This window comes from Triplophysa dalaica, chromosome 9, assembly GCF_015846415.1.
Source record: "Triplophysa dalaica isolate WHDGS20190420 chromosome 9, ASM1584641v1, whole genome shotgun sequence".
Lineage (NCBI taxonomy): Eukaryota > Metazoa > Chordata > Actinopteri > Cypriniformes > Nemacheilidae > Triplophysa > Triplophysa dalaica.
In genome coordinates this window covers 6450525-6469185 of record NC_079550.1, presented here as the reverse complement: position 1 = coordinate 6469185, position 18661 = coordinate 6450525, and the positions used below count along the sequence as shown (strand labels likewise).

Below are 18661 nucleotides of genomic sequence, written 5' to 3'. Positions count from 1 at the left end.
ATTTTTTCACTTGTTTTATGGACCTCTAAGCAAAAAGTCTGATTACATAAAAAGTAATAGCACACCAGCAGCACAACAGCAGGAGAAGAGTTATGCACCCAAACAACATCTATCTAAATTACTTTCATTTTTCAAACCTCTAACCACAAGTATGAGAGAAGTAATAGTGATGTTTATCGCAGCAAACACTGCTAATCATTTTGTATTAACCTCATAATCAATGCAGAATGTTATCAATGCAAACAATATTATTACCGTATGGAAATAGTAAAGAGTGATTTTCCAGTGTAGCAGAGTTATTATAGTTTTTATTTTGTTTTATTCATATTTTGAATTTGCTTTTATTTTTTTATTTGAAATTTTAGTTAAAGTTTTATCAATTTTGTCATATGCTTTTGTCATTTTATATTTTTTTGGTTTGTTTTTAATGTTGCTATAAGGTTAATACATTTTCATTTTAGATTTTCTTTATTATTTAAATTTTACTGCTTTAAACTTACTTCAGTTCATTATTGAGGCGATATTAACATTTTACAATTAAGTTTTTTACAAATGTTAAGGTGTTAGATATGACAATGTTAATGGTAAGATATGCATACAGGCTTCCATCATTTTTCGTAGTATGATATTTAGAGTAAATATGAGGATAATGGGTAAAATGTGACAGATTAATCTTACTTTAAGAGTTTGAGGATCAGCATTTGGCGATTGCATTGGTTAACAGTTGAAACTGCCTCTCTAATCAATTTCTTAAGGATATTTTATTTCTTTATAGCGTGACTTTCACCTGATGTAATGACAGTTAGTTAAGACCACACAGTAACTCAGTCAAACAGCGTTAAAATGATGACTAGCTTTGTGATGTGTGATACTAAGACTTCTCGTTCTGTACAGCTCTATCTTTGTCAAATAGCCCCTCTAAATTGCACAAAAAATTGGATATAATCTGGAACAGTTTCCTATAAAAAGGAATAGTTCACCTTCTGGCTGTTATCTACTTAGTGAAGCACAAAAAGAAAACTTTGAACAAATTTCTGAGTTCTTTTCAAACAAATGTGAATTATTCTGTCAATATCCAAAAAGTAAAAGAAATACATTTTGCATAATAATAATGCATATTATTACACAGCGTTTTGCAATACTTAACTCTGATAGAACATTCGTGAAGTTCCAAGGTCTGTTATTTGAATACTAAAACAAATAACACATGTTTTACAAATACTTTATTCACAGAAATATATGCCTAATAGTGAGATATTTGCACTTTGTGTTTTCAACTTTAAGCAGCACGAGTGAATTATACTTCTATACTTTAGCTGTTGCACAGTCCTAAATATCTGTCAAATCTCAGATTTTCATACGTGTCAATTCCGGTTCACTGTAGTGTCACTTATTTCGTTGCGCACTTGTTTGCTACCCAGGCGGGCGATCTTCACACCAGCAGGGAGTCAAATGAGGACGGCAGTCAGACACGCCTCATCTCTCTTCACTAGATCTGCTTCTTTTTTCATCTCTTTCTCTCTCCATTTGAGTTGATGAATGTGCTAGTTACGCTTGCTCTTGGCAGAGCTTGTGTAATTTCGGGGCTGACTGCTTTTTCAGAACCCGTAACTCGCTCCATATGGAGGGTCGGGACGAGACGGCTCAGTGTCTCCAGCCAGCAGACTGCCTTCCATCGTATCCACCACACTGGTCCAGACTGCTACTAAGATGGCAACACAAATGACATGGTGACTTTCAAAGCCCTTGTTTTGGAATGCCTGGCCCTGGAGTCATTTTCTACATCTAGTATTTTGGATCTAAAGATGTCAATTCCGACTCTGTTGTTTACAAGTTCATACATGTTGTAATTTTATACACGAAGTTCATCTTTAGGTGATGTCACCAAGGCTTGTAAAACCCTACAAAAACACATACAAATAAATAGATATTACACATTAGACATGTCACTGGTGTAAATATGAATGGGGGACTGCAACATTGAATAAGGCTGCTCTTTCAAACGAGGCCCCGCCTTCATGTAAAAAGAGCCAATCGGCAATCGATAAAGACCGTAGATTCTCTGGGGAGGGACATATCAAACATTCAAACATGGGCTTTGGATGCACCGACTTCCCTAAAGGAACCACTTTTAGCAGTCAAATCGATACCCGATGAATTCAAGTCCTCCTCTAAAGTTTCCCAAATGTTTATCTTTTTCTGACAAATATTAAGACTTGGAACATTCCAGTATAGAAGTAAGCTTCCACATGGTCATTGTTTCTGCTGTCCTTAGTTCTGTTATTCATAATATTTTTGTACTTCTGACAACAAAGTGACACAAAAATTTGAAGGGGTAGATCACCCAAAAATGAAATTCTAGGGATTCTTCCAAACCTGAATAAATGTCTTTGTTCTGATAAACACACAGAAAGATTTGGCAGAATGTTAGAAACCAAACACATCTTATCCCCCATTTACTGCCATAGTATACTACCTTTCTTTGTGTTGTATACAGGTAAATGATGACAGAATTTTCATTACATTTTTGGGAATACATGACATTAGTTTGATTCCTTTAGGTATTATATATTTAATAAAAGCATTCACATTTTACGTTTTTGCCATTTTTATTCATAATAGAGTGGAATGATCCATATGCTCAACTGTGAATGTGAATGTTTCTATTGTTTCTGGAGTCGTTTCCACAGTTATATGATAATTGTTTCTCACACTTGCTTTGAACAAAACCTTAACATTACACTAAGATTAATAAAATTGTGCAGAACAAGTTATATGCCATGTTTCAAAAACCGTGTTGTTTGTTGAAGTGTGGTATTAACTTTCAAAGAATTGTACTTCAAAGATCTGTCCTCATTTACTCAACATTATGTCAGCCCAAACCGAATTTTTTTTTCTGTGGAACACAAAAATGTTGGGTATACGTATAGCCTCAATCACCATTTATATTTATTACAGTTTTTCTCGGTTGCTTACACACATTTCTTGAAATGATGCCTCGTATTCTCAAAACAGTAAGCACAAATCCATAACATCTCACCTAATTCCCCAAACATCCTATTTTCAGGTCAAAATAAAGCTCTCTTCTCAAAACCATTCAAACTATCTGAAAAAAACTAACTTTGCTCCCAGACATGACACACAAGCCCTCAAAATCACCCACACTACAACATAGTCTTAGACACTGGTGAGATCAATTCATAACTCGGTTACTTAAATCTCTTATTGGGATTCAAGGCTAATTTGACAACTTAGTGTTTATTAGAATATACAACATATAAGAGTGCGGAAGAGCAGAATGAGCTATAGAAGAAAAAAAAAATGTACACTACTGTAATGTAGATGAAAATGACCTTATTATACAAGACACGGAAAGTTTAAAAACCAAATAACAATATGAACTGATCATTCAACACATTACAGTACACAACTGCACAAATAACATTTACATTCAGGCATTTAGCAGATGCTTTTATTCAAAGCGACTTACAGAGAAGATATAGGAAACAATAGAGTGAAGCGATTGGTCAATAGGAGGCAATGTAAAAAAATATGGCATCCTGTGCACCTTTGGCTTAATTTCTTAAAAGTATACTATTTTCAGCAAAATTAAGGAACAGTTAAAAAAGGCTACAAATGCACATTTGTGAACTTGACAATCACAAATTTGAGCATATTATGTTTTTGTGTTTTCTGAATGAAACATGGTTAAATCTTTGCAAAATGAGGCTGTTTGTGTGTGGGGTTTGTACCAGTTGGTGTATTGTTCTGAGAATGTGTTTATAGTTGTCAGAAAATGGTGAATTGTTTCATGAATTGTGTGTTAGCAATCGAGAAAAAGAGTATATTGTAACATTTCTTGTTTTTTGTTTCAATTAAGTTACAATGATTGGATCAACATAAATGTAAGTAAACCATGACTGAATTGTCATGTCTGGGTTAAAGGGATCGTTCACCCTCAAAGAAAGAAAATTCTGTCATAATTTACTCAGCCGTATCTCATTCCAAACTTGTTTGACTTATTTTCTTCCCCAGAACACAAAAGAAGATATTTTGAAGTATGTTGTTAACCAAAGAAAACTAAACCCCATAAATGATGATTGAATTTTTATCTTTGGGTGAACTTTACCTTAAATTCATCCTTTAAATACTGTGCCTGCGCAAGTAAAACTAATCCAAAGAGGAGAAAAAGATTCAGTTTGACACGATTCCAATTTCTGATTTAAACTAAACAGATTAGAAGGTGCCAAAAGAATAACCCCTCTTTTTATTTTGCTCAGAAAAAGAGTACAGGAGCTTGATGAAGAGATCCTTAAAATCCACTTTAAAAGACTCCAGACTGCACCAGCCTCACATCTGGGTGTCCTCGTGTGACCTTCTTGCCTGCCTGCTTTGCTTGGTGCCCTCTGTAATATACGTGCCATATATGCCTTTGGCTGCCGTCCACACCAATCTTACACACACACACAAACAGAGAGAGAACTCACACGCACCGCATTCCAAAGGAATATGCTCATGAGAGGCCTTCAATGGGGAGGCGTCCCTCCTCCTCCGCTTCCTCCTCCTCCCCTGTCAACACACGCCGCTTAAAGTGAACGCTGGACCACACCGCTGAGCAAAGAAACGAGATTGGGAAAATAAAGCAAGACTGAACTCAGGAGAGTTGTGAGAAAAAGTACAGGATGCCAGCTCTCATATTGCATTGAGCCTTACCACCTGTTTTCTCCCAAAACCCAACGCAAGTCCTTGAGTGACCCCCTCAGAGCCCCTTCTGGGTATTTCAACCATCCTTTTTAGGATCTTAAAGGAATATTCTGTCTACATTTACTCCAGAAGAAGACTAATATTTAATGCAGTAACAACAAATGGGGAGTAGAGTGTTTTACAAAACGTGGAACACAAAAGAAGATATTTTGAAAAATGTCTCTGTGGTTTTGTTCATAAACAATGGAAGTCAATGGGGTCAATGTTTTTTGGTTACCAACATTCTTCAAAATATCTTCTTTTGTGTTCTGCCGAAGAAACTAAGTCATACAGATGGAATGAGATGAATGTGAGTAAATAATGATATTTGCGGATTTACTAACCCTTTAAGAGAGAGTATATTTGATATTGGATCCAGATCGTTCTCTCTCGGCTGGGTGTTTTCCAGGGAGATCGGGGCACAACGTCAAGATCGTTCCAGCGACGAGGCCCCAGCTGGAAGCCAGAACCATAATAGAAATTCAACACCCAGACCTGGAGAGAAGTGCATGGAGTAAAAAGTGCCAGTTCTGCACTTTTTTCCTGGCGTCCTTTACTATCAAAGCCAGGACAAAGATCCCTACAGCTTTTCACACGATTGCTTTCCACAGGACCATCTGGCTTCAGAAACCCCCGAGCTGATCACATCTCAGCGCAGAGGAGGAGCCAGAAAAAAACCTGAAGTGAGGTGAATGGGTTCATTCTGACTAAAGGAGAAAGGTATTTTAGGGAGAACATCGAGTATGGTCCACAGTGGTTTTAACTCTGAAAAATATTAGGAGATCATTTAAAAGACCATTACTATTTATAGGTATGTGCTAATGTAAAATTATTTTGTTTCACACTCTAAAATAAAAGGTGCTATATAGCACTAAAAGTGTTTCTTTGCTTGGAATCGTATGGGAACCAATTTTGGTGCGATATAAGCGCCATATCTTGGTGCTTCAGTGGTTCTTCAGCAGTTCTTTGGGGTGACCGAGGTGCTATAGCATCGTTTCCGTATAAAGAAACTGTTAAGCCCCTGTATGCTTCTTCAGCGGTTCTACATAGCACCTCAGTCATCCCACAGAACAGCTGAAGAACCACTGAAGCACCAAAATATGGTTCCATATGGCACTAATGTTTCTAAAAGTGCCTTGTGTGAACTATCAACAATATTTCTCCCAGATTTCAGATAAAAATATTGTTTCTATTTGCATTTATTTGCAGAAAATTAAATCTGGAGAAACATGTCAAAATAACAGAAAAAAAGATGCTCTGTATTTTCCAGACCCTCAAATACTGCAAAGAAAACAAGTTCAGATTCACTTAACAATACAGGTCATATTGTGTACATATGTTTAGGAAAAGTAAAAAAAAGATTGCGATAACCTAGATTTGTATCAGTTTGCATGTGTCTTGTCATGCTGTCAGTTTTTTTCATATTGCTGTTTGATGATTTAATGTCACTCCTGAAGTTTGATTTGGTTGAAACTTGTGCCCCAGATTTTGTGGATTTTTCATAATGTAATTTTGTGTTTCAAATGAGTGTTAAGACATTCATTTTATAACTGATTCCCCACAGAAAGTAAAGAAAGAAAGAAATAAAGAGAGAGAGACAGTCAAATTTGATTCATCTTTATATAACATCATTTATATACACATGGCTTTTTACAGCAATAGCAAGTTTCTTGTATGGAAATACAAGCGCAAAATAGGCGTCAACAGCAAAACCAGAGCTATGGCCTCACATTTCACAAACAGTTTGCTCACTGCTGACAAACTAAAAGAAAGTAGATATAATATACATATGTCAGTATTGGCATGTCATCTTAACAATGTCTTCAATATCATTTCTCTTATAGATTATTACTTTATCAACTACATAAACAAATTGCACCTTTAGTTATATAATCATTTAATTGTGACTCCAACGATTTCTGTACATAAGTTAAGAAATGTAACAGTTTGTTTCAAAATAGATTATCTTCACGTCTCTCTAGGAGAACTCATTGTATCTATAGACAAAGTGCAATAATTTCATTTATAGTTTTTGTTTCATAAAAATTGGTCCAAACTCCACAATTCAGAGAAACATATGATTTTTTTCTAAATTTGTTTTCGATTACGATTTTTTCGTTTTGCAATTTCCTTGTTTTTCTACAAACTGTTGCTAAATACAAGAATAACAGTGTGTGTACAAAAAGCTTTGCATGTAAATATTCTTCTACTCTCTAAATATACTTCATATTCTTCAGAACTATGAACTAACAACTGTGACATTAACATGACTCCACGGCTCTATAAACATGAAATATCAAAGATCTCAGTAAAAATAAACTGGAGATGACATTAAATTATTATTAGAGTATATGGATGTGCGTAGGCGAGGGTCACCTGTCATATTCACAAAGCAAATGCGTGTAAGATTCTCTGCGCTGTCAATGATCATCAGTTATTTTAATCAAGAATATCTCTTTTTTTCCCTTTTTTGTGTGGGACATTATGGGTCAGAGGTAATTGATCCAATAATGTGAAATAATTGTGAATTTAACAGACATCTGGAATTTTTCGGACACTTGTCCTGATCAAGACTGACGCAAAATATTGAAAGTGAAACTGCTGCACCACGCCCCACAATTAATATCTTATCCAATTAATATACGTTGATGCTAAATATACAATTCAAATTTTCAACCAATGAGATGTCAGTGTGGGCGGAGCTAACTGGCATAACGTCGCATGAATATAAACCAAACTGAAAAAATGTCCTGTAGGATTAAAATTTATATCGAACAGCTTTATAATAGTGTTACCCTCTCTTATTAAAATGTTTCATTGTTTGTTTTATGATACTTCTTAAGTCATTTAAATTAATTATTGAGCAATCGATACCCTGGTTCAGTATTTTCTAGACACTTTGAGACATTAAATGTCTATTGCATACATGTGCAAAAAACAAAAATCATTTAGGTAAGGAGATGGAAATAAAAAGGCAAAAAAGACAACGCTAAAGGACTATAACGGTGGAGCATTTTTGTGACTTTGTGATCACCACAAACCTAATGTACATGTACGTCACAGTGCCTGCAAATTAAGAGAGAAAAGAAATATGATAAAAGTGTAAATGATACACTGTGACATGAATCAATCACATTGTTTTTCATTTAGCGAAATAAATAAGTAAATAAGTCTCTACGTTTTCTTAAAATGTAGAGGACTGTAGCAATACAGAAACAGATTCAATGCAGCGGCAAAGGTGTAGAAGAATCTCCTAAGCGCTGTAGTTCTTAACTAATGTACATCAGCCACAGTTGGGTTGAAAAAGGCTTAAGAGCAAATCCAACAATTATCCACAGTTCTGTTTCTTACCCTTAGACTTAAAAGACCGCAAAGTAGATCGACCAAAGGTAGGAACACACTTGTGAAATACTCTTAAAATTGTGGATTTGTCCCTTAACTTTGTCGAAATGCACTATACACAGCTTAATCTCGAAAATCTCAAACTGAAGCCAATAAGAACAACCATAAGAATAATTCTCAAAATACAAAAAAACTCCATGTTTCTACTTTAAATGCTTTTGAAATATTTCATGTATTTACAAGAGATGTAGAAAGATGTACACAGTTCAGATGAGAAACGCCCTTCTGTGTATGTCCACCAAAATGTACGATGTCGGATCCAGTTTCCAATTTACAAAACAACATTAAACCTGCTGCCCTGATTGTTGATATCATTGTGTAAACTCTCTGTACACTAGTTTATATTAACACCCTCTTCGAAAACGTAGTGCGTCAGCTCTACGTAAAATACGCTGACAGGACAGAAACGAAAGTGTTGTGATGCGATGAATGGGAGGTATGTTTGAAAATCTAATTTTCGAGATCCCCTGTCGACAGGACTTTTTCTAAGTAAATCTATTTACAGTCATTCCTTGCACGGATGTTCCAGTTCTGAATCCCAATAAGGCCAATAACAAAGAAGCTCAATAAGAATGCATTATAACACTCAGCATAAATTGTAGGTCATCATTCTGACAACAAAACGGTGAAAGTGAGCTATTACCATGCGTATCACTGAGGTGTATCGTATTTGTGAATGCGTGCTGTTGGATTTGGTGGTTAACCGTGTCACTGTTCGCCCTCAATGTGGCTGTAAAACATTTATATGAACATTGGTGTGTGTGTTGCAGCAAATGAAAGGGCCTCAGATCTTCGATTGCCCTGATAGGACCACTGATTCTTTACAGCGAGAAAAAGGCAGCGAAATAAAGCTTGTCAGTTTGGCTAGGGAGCACAGGCACCTGGTTTGGCACTTAAAACTTGAGTCCAAATATTTGAGAAATAGAGTCCTTGTACATGAGCTCCACGTCGAGCCAACGTGCTTGGCAGTGTGCGGTCGTGTCATGACCTCATCTGCTGAAGAAAGAGAAGGAATAATAGGGTCTGCATCCTTGAGAAGAGGATTGGATGGGTGTGGATAGCTGCTTCAAGTTGCCATCTTCCAGTTGAGTGTTTTTACCTGAAAGAATAAAACAATGTTATATGCATTGAATAAAACTTCTGTAGTGCATTGCTTGATATTAACCCCGCATTTGATTGAAAATGTTCCTACCCAGACACCCAGCTATGAGTGGTGGTCTTCACACTGTGCCCTGGAAACCCTTGTTGAGTGGCCATGGGGTCAAAGTTGAAGTCAAGCGATTCCCCGTCCATGAGGGTGTCGTGTAAAATGGATTCCACGTCGCATTCAAATCGCTCAACAGGCATGCCGTCAAGATCACTTGGCAGCTTCTCCAAGTGTTGCTGCTGGTGGTGGAGCATCAGTCCTGGGCTGCGGCCGTATCCGTTGCTGTTGATGCTGCAGTAGGGTGGCAGCCCTCCCACACCACCGAGATGGCTTCCGTAAGGCATCTGCATGGCTGATTTGATGCTTCCCAGGCGTCCAGCAGCGACACTGTGGCCAATGGCGGTCAAGGGATGCAACGATCGGCCATTCATTGCCGCCGACAAGGGCGGGGCTTGTCCGTGCATACTGTGCGGGTGAGAGAGGGCATGGTTGCCTCCCATATGTTCATTCCGTGCACTGTTATAGGACGGCAGCATACATCCTCCACTTGACTGGGAGACAACAGTGTCCACTGAGGGCATGAGCTCTCCGGGCTCACCTTCAGATGTCAAAAGCTCTTTCAGCAGCCCAGCTGGACAGTTAAACTGGACCATGGATCCTGGTCTGGGACCAAAACTGGGATTGTTTTCTGGCAAAGTCTGCATTGGCATGGAGGAAATGCTGCCCATCCCTGTCTGGCCATAGAGACACTTGCGATAGTCTTGTTGGTTCTGCTGGTTGAGACCTGGCGAGCTGTAGGGGGAGTAACCAGGGCTGGTCTGCATAAGCGAGGAGGGTGAGGATTGGTTGGACCCAGATCCAGGCCCTCCGGCAGACCCCACTGATGGGTTCTTGGGTGAGAGCAAGTTGAGGTTATCCAGAAGGTTCTCCATCACGTTCTCAGAACCGTTGTGACCGAGTGAACCAGCCATTTCGGACAGGCTAGGGAGGGTGGAAGTCATTTTCGCCCCGGACCCAGGGCCTGGGTAGACCATGTGGACGTCAGAATCGGCGAGTTCATCGTCAATGAAGGGCGAAAGACGCCCGCTGAGGGTGCTGGCATTGGAGCTGGTGCGGGGACGGAATGCCGTCCAGGCGTCAAAGTCATCGTTGCTGTGGGAGTTCGGGCTGCCGGGCCACTTGCCATACTGGGAGCCGGGACTGTCTGCACCCCCCTCGGGTCCGCCCTGAAGGGCAAGCTATAAATAAATACAGAGATCAGTTAGTTAGTGTTGAGGTTAATGTTGCACTCTATCAGCGTCTTGTTACAACTTTTACCTTTTTCTTAGCCGCGCGTCCTCTGCTTTTGGAAAACTTGCTGTTGTTGTCCATGGATGCAGCTCTGCGGCGAGGCGACTTGCCGCTCTTGCCACCTTCGGGGTTAAGCATCCACCAGGAACTCTTTCCTGTACCCTCATTCTGCACCCGGATAAACCGACTGTGCAGAGACAGGTTGTGTCTGATCGAGTTCTACAGGAGAGAGAGGGAGAGAGAGAGTGAGTGTTATATTCGAAGTTTGCCCTGTTCCCGTAAATTCCCCTCTGACGGTAAATCAGCAGAGTGCAAATCCTCACGACAGCTGTTTTCTATTAAAGCTTGGTCTTTTCTCTTCACCTCCTCTTTCTTCCACTCAACCTTTCCTTCACATAGAGTAGATGCATCATTTTATGACATTCAAAGGAGACCGGCGGACAGTTTTTCTTGACTGTCGGTCATTCTTATAAACAAGTTGGACCAAATATTATCTAATTTGTCTCTTTGGTATGTGGAAATACAATAAAAGAATCGCTTCAATGTTTCATTGTGCATTATGAAAGCATATTGTTATTTTTTTTGTAAAAATTGATTTTCCTTTTTCAAATTCAGTTATCAATGGCCAGTCATGATAAAAAACAACTAAACATATATTTGTTATATTTCCTATGCTAAGCTAACTTGCTAAATCATCTGAATGAACTCTCAGAATTAAACTTTGATATTTATTCCACCCTGTCAAGGGTACAGTGGTTTACTAAAACTATTAAAACAATTGTATTAATTGAATTAAATAAAATGTTATCATATAACGAAAATGAGTAAAGCCACCTTAATCTTAAATAAGGTAAACCGAGGCACAAAAAATATATTTAACTTATAAACTGGTATAATAAATATACAAATAAATTAAAAATGACAGAAGTACAATAAAACATTGCAAAAAATTAAGCTACATTTAACACTAAAAATCAAAACATAAAAGCTAATTCAAAATATGAATAAAACTACAATACATTTAAAAAGACTAAAAGCCCTTTTTTACTAGTGATTTACCACACAGTGACGTTATTTTGTTTTTACATTGTATTTTAATTGAACAGTAATAAATCTAAAGCTGCATCCCATAATGTCTGTCAAAACCAGGTAAAGACTGAGCCTAACATAGGCCCATTACCTACGTTGTCATGGTGATCATAATCATTAGGACCATTTTCCCTAGACATGAGGAAAATGAGGGATTTTTGAAATGCTGGCCTAATGCCTCCTGCGTCTAATTTATACCTGTTAATGGATAGTTCCAGGATGCGATAGCAGCTTAAGATGGTCTTTGCGGTTGTTTGTGAAGTAAAAAGCTTTATGAGGCACATGCAGAGAGACAAGTTTTTTTCAATCTGGTCCACAAATCCTAGTGACTGTAACATTTTAGATATGGACACCGTATTTACGGAAGACTCTTATAGGGTTGCACAGCCAGACTTTTACTATCAGAATAATGTATGCTCCACATTGAAGCTTATTTTGGCCAAGACCTGCCTACTTAGAGACGCTATCTGACCTACAACATCCAATCACCATTGTTTATTTAGTGTGATGTTTACAGGCAGTTAAATCTGATTCTGGAAACAAATGTAAGCTTGCTTTTAACTAGTTATTCTTAAGATAATAGCAACAATAGCAAAATCTTCAGAATCCTAATAAAAACCTTGCTCAAATTGCTCAAAGCCAACAAATCCGATCAAAACTGATGATTTCAGCCTGCGATACCAATACGCCCCAGATGGTCCATGAGCAGGGAATTATTGCAAATTTGGCCAATGTGTGTCAACCGCTGACAAAGAGAAGCGAGACCCCAAACTTAAATCAATCGCAACCCAACACACGAACAAGCAAAAAGAGTCTTATGAGCTACACGCAACCTAAATCTAAAGACAGCACCAATTGAAGTAATGTCTCTTATTTAACCGTATCATCGTCCGTCTATCCCGAATTTAATAATCGTTTCCACACATGTAAGCACCGTAAACTCAGTGACCCCACATTTAAACACAAGTTTGCATGTCGTGTGAAATGGCTCTATGGGTAAGTGAGCCTGGCTGGTGCGCAAACGTGTGTTCCGTAGCAAATTTAACCGCAACCACATCTGAATATTGTTTTCTTTACAAGGTTTTGAAGATCAGGAGCCTGGGGGAGTCTGGGGAATACCGAGACAGAACGCGGCATTCTGAGAGGAAAGAGTCTGAAGAACAGCACTTTTGAAAGTTGCTAGTCCTCTGGATGTGAACTCCGACTATGAATGTGTTCGTGACCTAGTGGTGAACTAGTGGAATGCGGGTTCCCGTGACGTCACTTATGAACGTTGAAACACCAGAGATATGATGGTGGATATTTATCCTGTTTGAGTGTCGCACTATATGCATTGACGTGTCCCTTGAATAGCACTGGTCAATGAGCCGTCCAGATCGGGCAGAACGTCTTAGAAACAAACTGAGAAAAACTGACAAAGAGAACCCGAACGATATCAAAGCACGCTCATCCTGTGTGCACATCCGCAGCTTCCTTCCCGATTGACACATTTTTAGCCTGTTTTTACAATAGTTGATGTATTAGCGGCAGGAGAACACAGGAACTTCAACATTCCAGCTAATCACTGCGTTCAAAGTTCAACCGTAATGACGGCTTGCCCGCTAGTATCTATCTCTATCTCTTCTTGTACACAGAAAGTGGGATGCGACGCTGTCCCAATCCACATTCCTGTCTGTGGTTACCAAACCTCCACCATCCTTTCTATTGTGTGGAGATCCTGTAATCTTGGGTTCGCAACAATACTCCTTTCCACATATACCACGACACTACACACAATGACACAACATTAAAAACCAGAGCAATTTTTGGAATGTAATGGTCGAGTATATGAACACAATGTGTCATCTGTGCACATTCATCATATCTTGATATACAGTACAGCATGAATGTGTATATTTATATTCTATTGTGTTACTTTGTGGTGCACTATGCTGCAGTAATGAAAAGCTCATCACCATGGGGATAAATGCAACAACAATAAATTGTGCAAAATTTCCATAATATCAAAACATTTTTGGTTTTCTTGTAGTCCTGAAGATACATTTTTATACAATGGTGTGCCACTCCAAATTTAGAAAAGCGCACTATTATTCATCCCTTAAAAGTATTTACTACGGTAACTATAGTTCCTCCCACAACACCATTGTTTCCAATTTGAATAGTGAAGCCAAGCATTACTACTAATGTTTGGTACTAGTTTGTATTTTGGGGGTTTCCTTCTTGCTGTTATGGAGATGATTAATACCTCAAATAATATATAGTAAAAGTAATAAAATAAACCTCTTCAAAAAGGTTGGTGGATAATAAAATGACCAGAACCAGAAGTTGTGCTCGAATTTACTTATGCATTTTGACGTATTGTGATTTTTAGTGGATATAGAAATGTGTGCTTACTAAGTAAATAGGTTGTAATAAAGTAAATGTAATAAATACTGCAAAACAACAAACAACAGGCTATGGAGGTGTTTTGCATGGGCAAAGTGAAAAACTGTATTTTACTTAAATTTTACAGTTAGTCGCTGTCCTTCTGAAACCTCGGATGTCCAAATTGTGTGTTTATAAGAAATGTGTCGTTTTTAATGGATTAAATCCTGTTTTGTCAAAGTTGACAAGCACTTTTTAATACTTTTATATTTGTTTGATTAATAAAAATGATTTTTGGCAAAAAATCTATATCACGAAATATGGAGTTACAAGGTTTCAGCAAAACAGCAGCGAGTTATAAAATCAAGAACAAAATAATTATAATTTTACAAACTAAATTACCACTGCAATGTTTTATTAACAACACAAAGTTCATATATAAAAAAAAAATGCTTAGGTTTAAGAATGTAAAAGCAAAATAAATTGGCATCACACCATCTAATTCACTGCCATTACAAAAAGAAGATTTTACAGACACTGATTTTAAGCCTGTGAGGCATGAAGAAAGTCAATAGCATGAGCCAAACACAGGAAGTGACCACATGAAAGAGGACTGTCACAGGAAGCCGGCCTCACTTCCTGTCTTTCAGGAAGCATTGGTTGTGTTTTTGAGCATGCATTTGTGCGTGTGCGCAGATGACTGGAATGCTATGCCACAGAGCCAGGCTGGGGGTGGTGAGACAGAGATGCCCCGCTGCACTCCTCCCCATGCTGGCAGACTTCTGTTTAGCACTGGAGCCAGCCAGAGCCATTCTCACTCCAGAGAGAACAAACAAAGCATTACAGACCACAGACACAAACCCAGGGAGCTCTAATACAGCCAGACCTGAGCCAATTCCACCGCCCCCAACCTAGACAGAATATGTGCCTTTACTGTAACTTTTCAAATAGTTTAAAACTGCAATCCTACAATTAAATAACTATAAAAGCTGCAACCTTCAACTTAAAAGTGAAAAAATACAGTTATCGAGCAAGTACATAAATCCCTGTTCAAGGAAAAGGAAAACAATTTTAAACACTGACAACACTTTTTAATACTTTTTAATGGGTTAGATATTTGCAAAACCCAGTTGAAAAACATAAAGGATGATTCATATTAATGATTTATGCAACAAAATCACTAAATGTGCAGGGTTCATAAGGAAGCAGCGATATTTAAACCTGTAATTTTCAGTTTTTCACCAGAGGTGGCAATAGAGAGACAAAAGTTACAGATTGCATCTTAAAAAGCGATCTGTTGCATGTATACATTGCTGTCTCTGAAACCGCTCACTTCCTCACTCCTTTACTATTCCCTATATAGTGAATTACATTTAAGTGCACTATATGGATAAGTGAATTAAAATAAGTGGACGATTTCGGACACTGACGTAATATAACCTACGTCTCACTATACTGTCGCGGACATTCGACATAACGCTATATATAACATGGCATCATGGATTGCTTAATAAAAGGGTAAAGTTTCCACCTTATTTGTCACATTTTCGAATTAGTTTTTAATTAAGAGAACAAAACAACTGTTTGCCACGTTTATTTATTTTAACGTTTATTACGTTTAATACAATTATTTAATATATTTAAAAATAAAGCAAAATGGTCTATAATGAAAATAGCTGTCACCAAGAACAAACACAAGTGCATAAACGTGCATTTGTGGCATTAACAGTCACTATGCATCCAGCTGATGAATCAAGCGGTTGTTGCATGTTGTAATCATGGGAAATGGTAAGTGAGTGTACATCGAATGTACACTCAAAATCAAAGTGCATTCTGGGTCAAAAAGAGTTAACGAATGTAGTGAGTATTTGTTCACTCAGGTTTCGGACACCACTATAAAATAATGGCGGACACCCAACCCAATATAGTGCACTATATAGGAGATAGAGAGTGGCCCATGTCCATCGATGCTTTATAAAATAAAATAAAGTTTGTGTTTACATAATATATGTCTGTGTACTTTCCATATTAATTTTGTCTTTATAAACACAAACACATATATGTATACATTTAAGAAAAACATAAAATAGAAAAATGAATAAATGAAAGTATAGTTTAAGTTATATACATATAAATATATGCATGTAAATATTTAGTATATTTTGCTGTAATGAATATTGTGACTCATGTTTTGTTGATATCTGAACAAATTTGGTGAATGGGTTTCAAAGCTGACAATCTGTGCATAACACATTTTACAACCGACCATATATTCACTAAAATTAAAGTCTTTATCCCATCTAAATAAACCCTCTTTGTGTTTTAATCAAAACTATTATGTTGTGTGTATAACTGTATAAAACTACGTGAAGATATTTTTAAGCTATGCTCCAAACGAGATAAAATCGTCAAAAGGCACGTGAATGCTAACAGACGGCTCTCCAGGTCTTCAGTATTTTTTCTGGAGCAGGTTGGTTTGATCGTGGTGTACATCTGCGTGCATGTGTAGGTAAAAATGTAAGCGGTTTAATGTGACGCAGTAACTGTACGTCTGTGTATGTCACTGTAAGCTCAAGCAGGCAGCTGGAGGTCATGTGTTACGGGCAGAGCAAAGCCAAGGACATAGAGTCCCATTTCTATTTCTCTCTCTTCTTACTTCAGTCCTTCCCTCCAAGGAGCCTGAAAGACCACACTGTTCTACAGCTTTCGCCCTTTCCCTCTCTCTCTCTCTCCCTCTATAGTCCGTCTTCTCTCTCATTCCTCTTCTAAGCATTCAATATTTACAGAAGAAAGCTAGTCTTCTGAATCACAGCCGGCCCGGTTCTTTTATGCAGTTTTCAAACATTTGCTTTCATTTTTGTGTATGTGCTGGGCAGCACATACTATACATAATACAAACTGTGTTGTTCTTGCTGGTTACACATTTTAACATACAGTATGTGAAGCAGCACCATCTAGTCTGATTCATGAGTGACTTCACAAGTCTGTTCTTTGTAATGAAACAGTCAAAACAACTCAGACCCGTCAGACTAATTGTCCTATTGAATATGTCTGAGCGGTTGCTGAATTAACATATGACTCAAGAGCTCAACTTCAGGTCATTCTGTGCTTTCTATTATCACATCCAACTTAAAATAAAAAGAGAATCATAACTGTGTAAAATTGGCAACCAATAGCTAAGTGGGCTGCACGTAGACATATTGTGCAAGAGCACTTCAGGTGACCTGAGTTTGAGTTCTGGCTTGCGGTCCTTTCACTACTCCAGTTACCCTTTCGTTAACCTCATATAATATCTGGTCCTCTCTTTATTATCCTATCAATTAAAAGCAGAAGTATTTTGGCTAATACAAAGTTTAAAGCGAATATATTGATAATGCATTTATAATGCAGTCAATAAAGATCAAATGGAATCAAACCGTTATGATTCAATTTCTTCTCCACAAAAGCTCATCTGGAACGTACGCATTAGCAAGTTCCAAAGAAGACATAAAATGTCACATCGTCTGCACTTTAAAATGAAAAACTTCACAGGAAGAGGCGATGGTGAAGAACCGAGGCCAGTGTGACTCAGACATCGCCGCCACATGAGAGAGCTGAGTTACAGGATGAAGCCAGCCCGTCATATTCAGACGTCAGAAAAAACAGAAAAAAATAAGACTGCACGCAATTACGTAGATGAGATAACCTCGCTCTCACTGGGACTTCAAAGTGGTTTGTGCACCCGTGGGGGAGCACATGTCATGACACCTCTGCAGGAGAGAAGCGAGAGAGGCCGCAAAGACGCCAAAAACGCACCTCGCAACGTTCGCATCTCCATCAAAGAACAAAGTCGGACGCAATGCGAGGGTCTGATTCTGTGTCAGTTTTTTAGCTTTGGGATCGTGTCGGGTCATGTCTGCTGTAGACAGGGCTTGTGTCTGCTGACAGACGTTAAGAATGTGTGAGTGCGGTTAGGAGGAGACGGAGAGAGCGTCCAGACCTGTCATTAGCTCATCACTAGCTCAGCAGGTCTCACATGTACTAAGTATAGGCCGAGTCTCAAAGTGAGGGAGTCAGGTGAAAATAAACCCAACCACTTCAACGTGTTGATCCTGGAGAGACCTGAATCACCTTTGCAAAAACCTCGACTCTGTCTGTTAAGTATTTGTCTATTCTTGAACAGAAAGTAAAGGTTCTGAAGTATGTTGGGTCATGTTTTAAAGGGATGGTCCACCCAAAAAAGGAGAATTCTGTCATGAAATACTCAACTTCAATTTGTTCCAAATCTGCGTAAATGTCTTTGTTCGGATGAACACATAAAAATATATTTAGGAAAATGCTAGCAACTTTGATTTCTGGGACAACATTGTAGAAAAAAAACAATGGCAGCCAAAAGTGCTCCAGAAAGATTTGCTTTCCTATATTCTTATAAATATCTAATTTTGTGTTCAACTGACACAAAAAAAATACATTTTTTCTACTATGTAGACGAACATTCTTCCAAATTTCTTTTATTGTGTTCAACCGCACATAGAAATGTATACAGATTTGAGGATGAGTAATTCATGGCAGACTTTTTGTAGACTAATTGAATAAATGTAATTATTAGTAAATATTTCCATATTTCCATATTTCCATATTTTATAA

General features: G+C 37.9%; 2 protein-coding genes across 2 annotated transcripts in view; one reads left to right on the top strand and one right to left on the bottom strand.

The window, feature by feature from the left end:
• Window positions 1-1598, top strand: part of cog6 (component of oligomeric golgi complex 6) — a 93968-nt gene extending 92370 nt beyond the window's left edge. Inside the window, exon 21 of the transcript XR_008907466.1 lies at window positions 1422-1598. The gene's annotated coding sequence lies outside the window, so the exon portion shown is untranslated. The remainder of the gene's footprint in view (window positions 1-1421) is intronic.
• Window positions 1599-6344: 4746 nt separating this feature from the next.
• foxo1a (forkhead box O1 a) overlaps window positions 6345-18661 on the bottom strand; it is a 38386-nt gene continuing 26069 nt past the window's right edge. Inside the window, exons 2-4 of the mRNA XM_056756665.1 lie at window positions 10610-10801; window positions 9338-10530; window positions 6345-9244 (exon numbers count right to left, since the gene is read on the bottom strand). Of these exons, the coding sequence (XP_056612643.1) occupies window positions 9241-9244; window positions 9338-10530; window positions 10610-10801 (1389 nt within the window). The 3' untranslated portion in view covers window positions 6345-9240. The remainder of the gene's footprint in view (window positions 9245-9337; window positions 10531-10609; window positions 10802-18661) is intronic.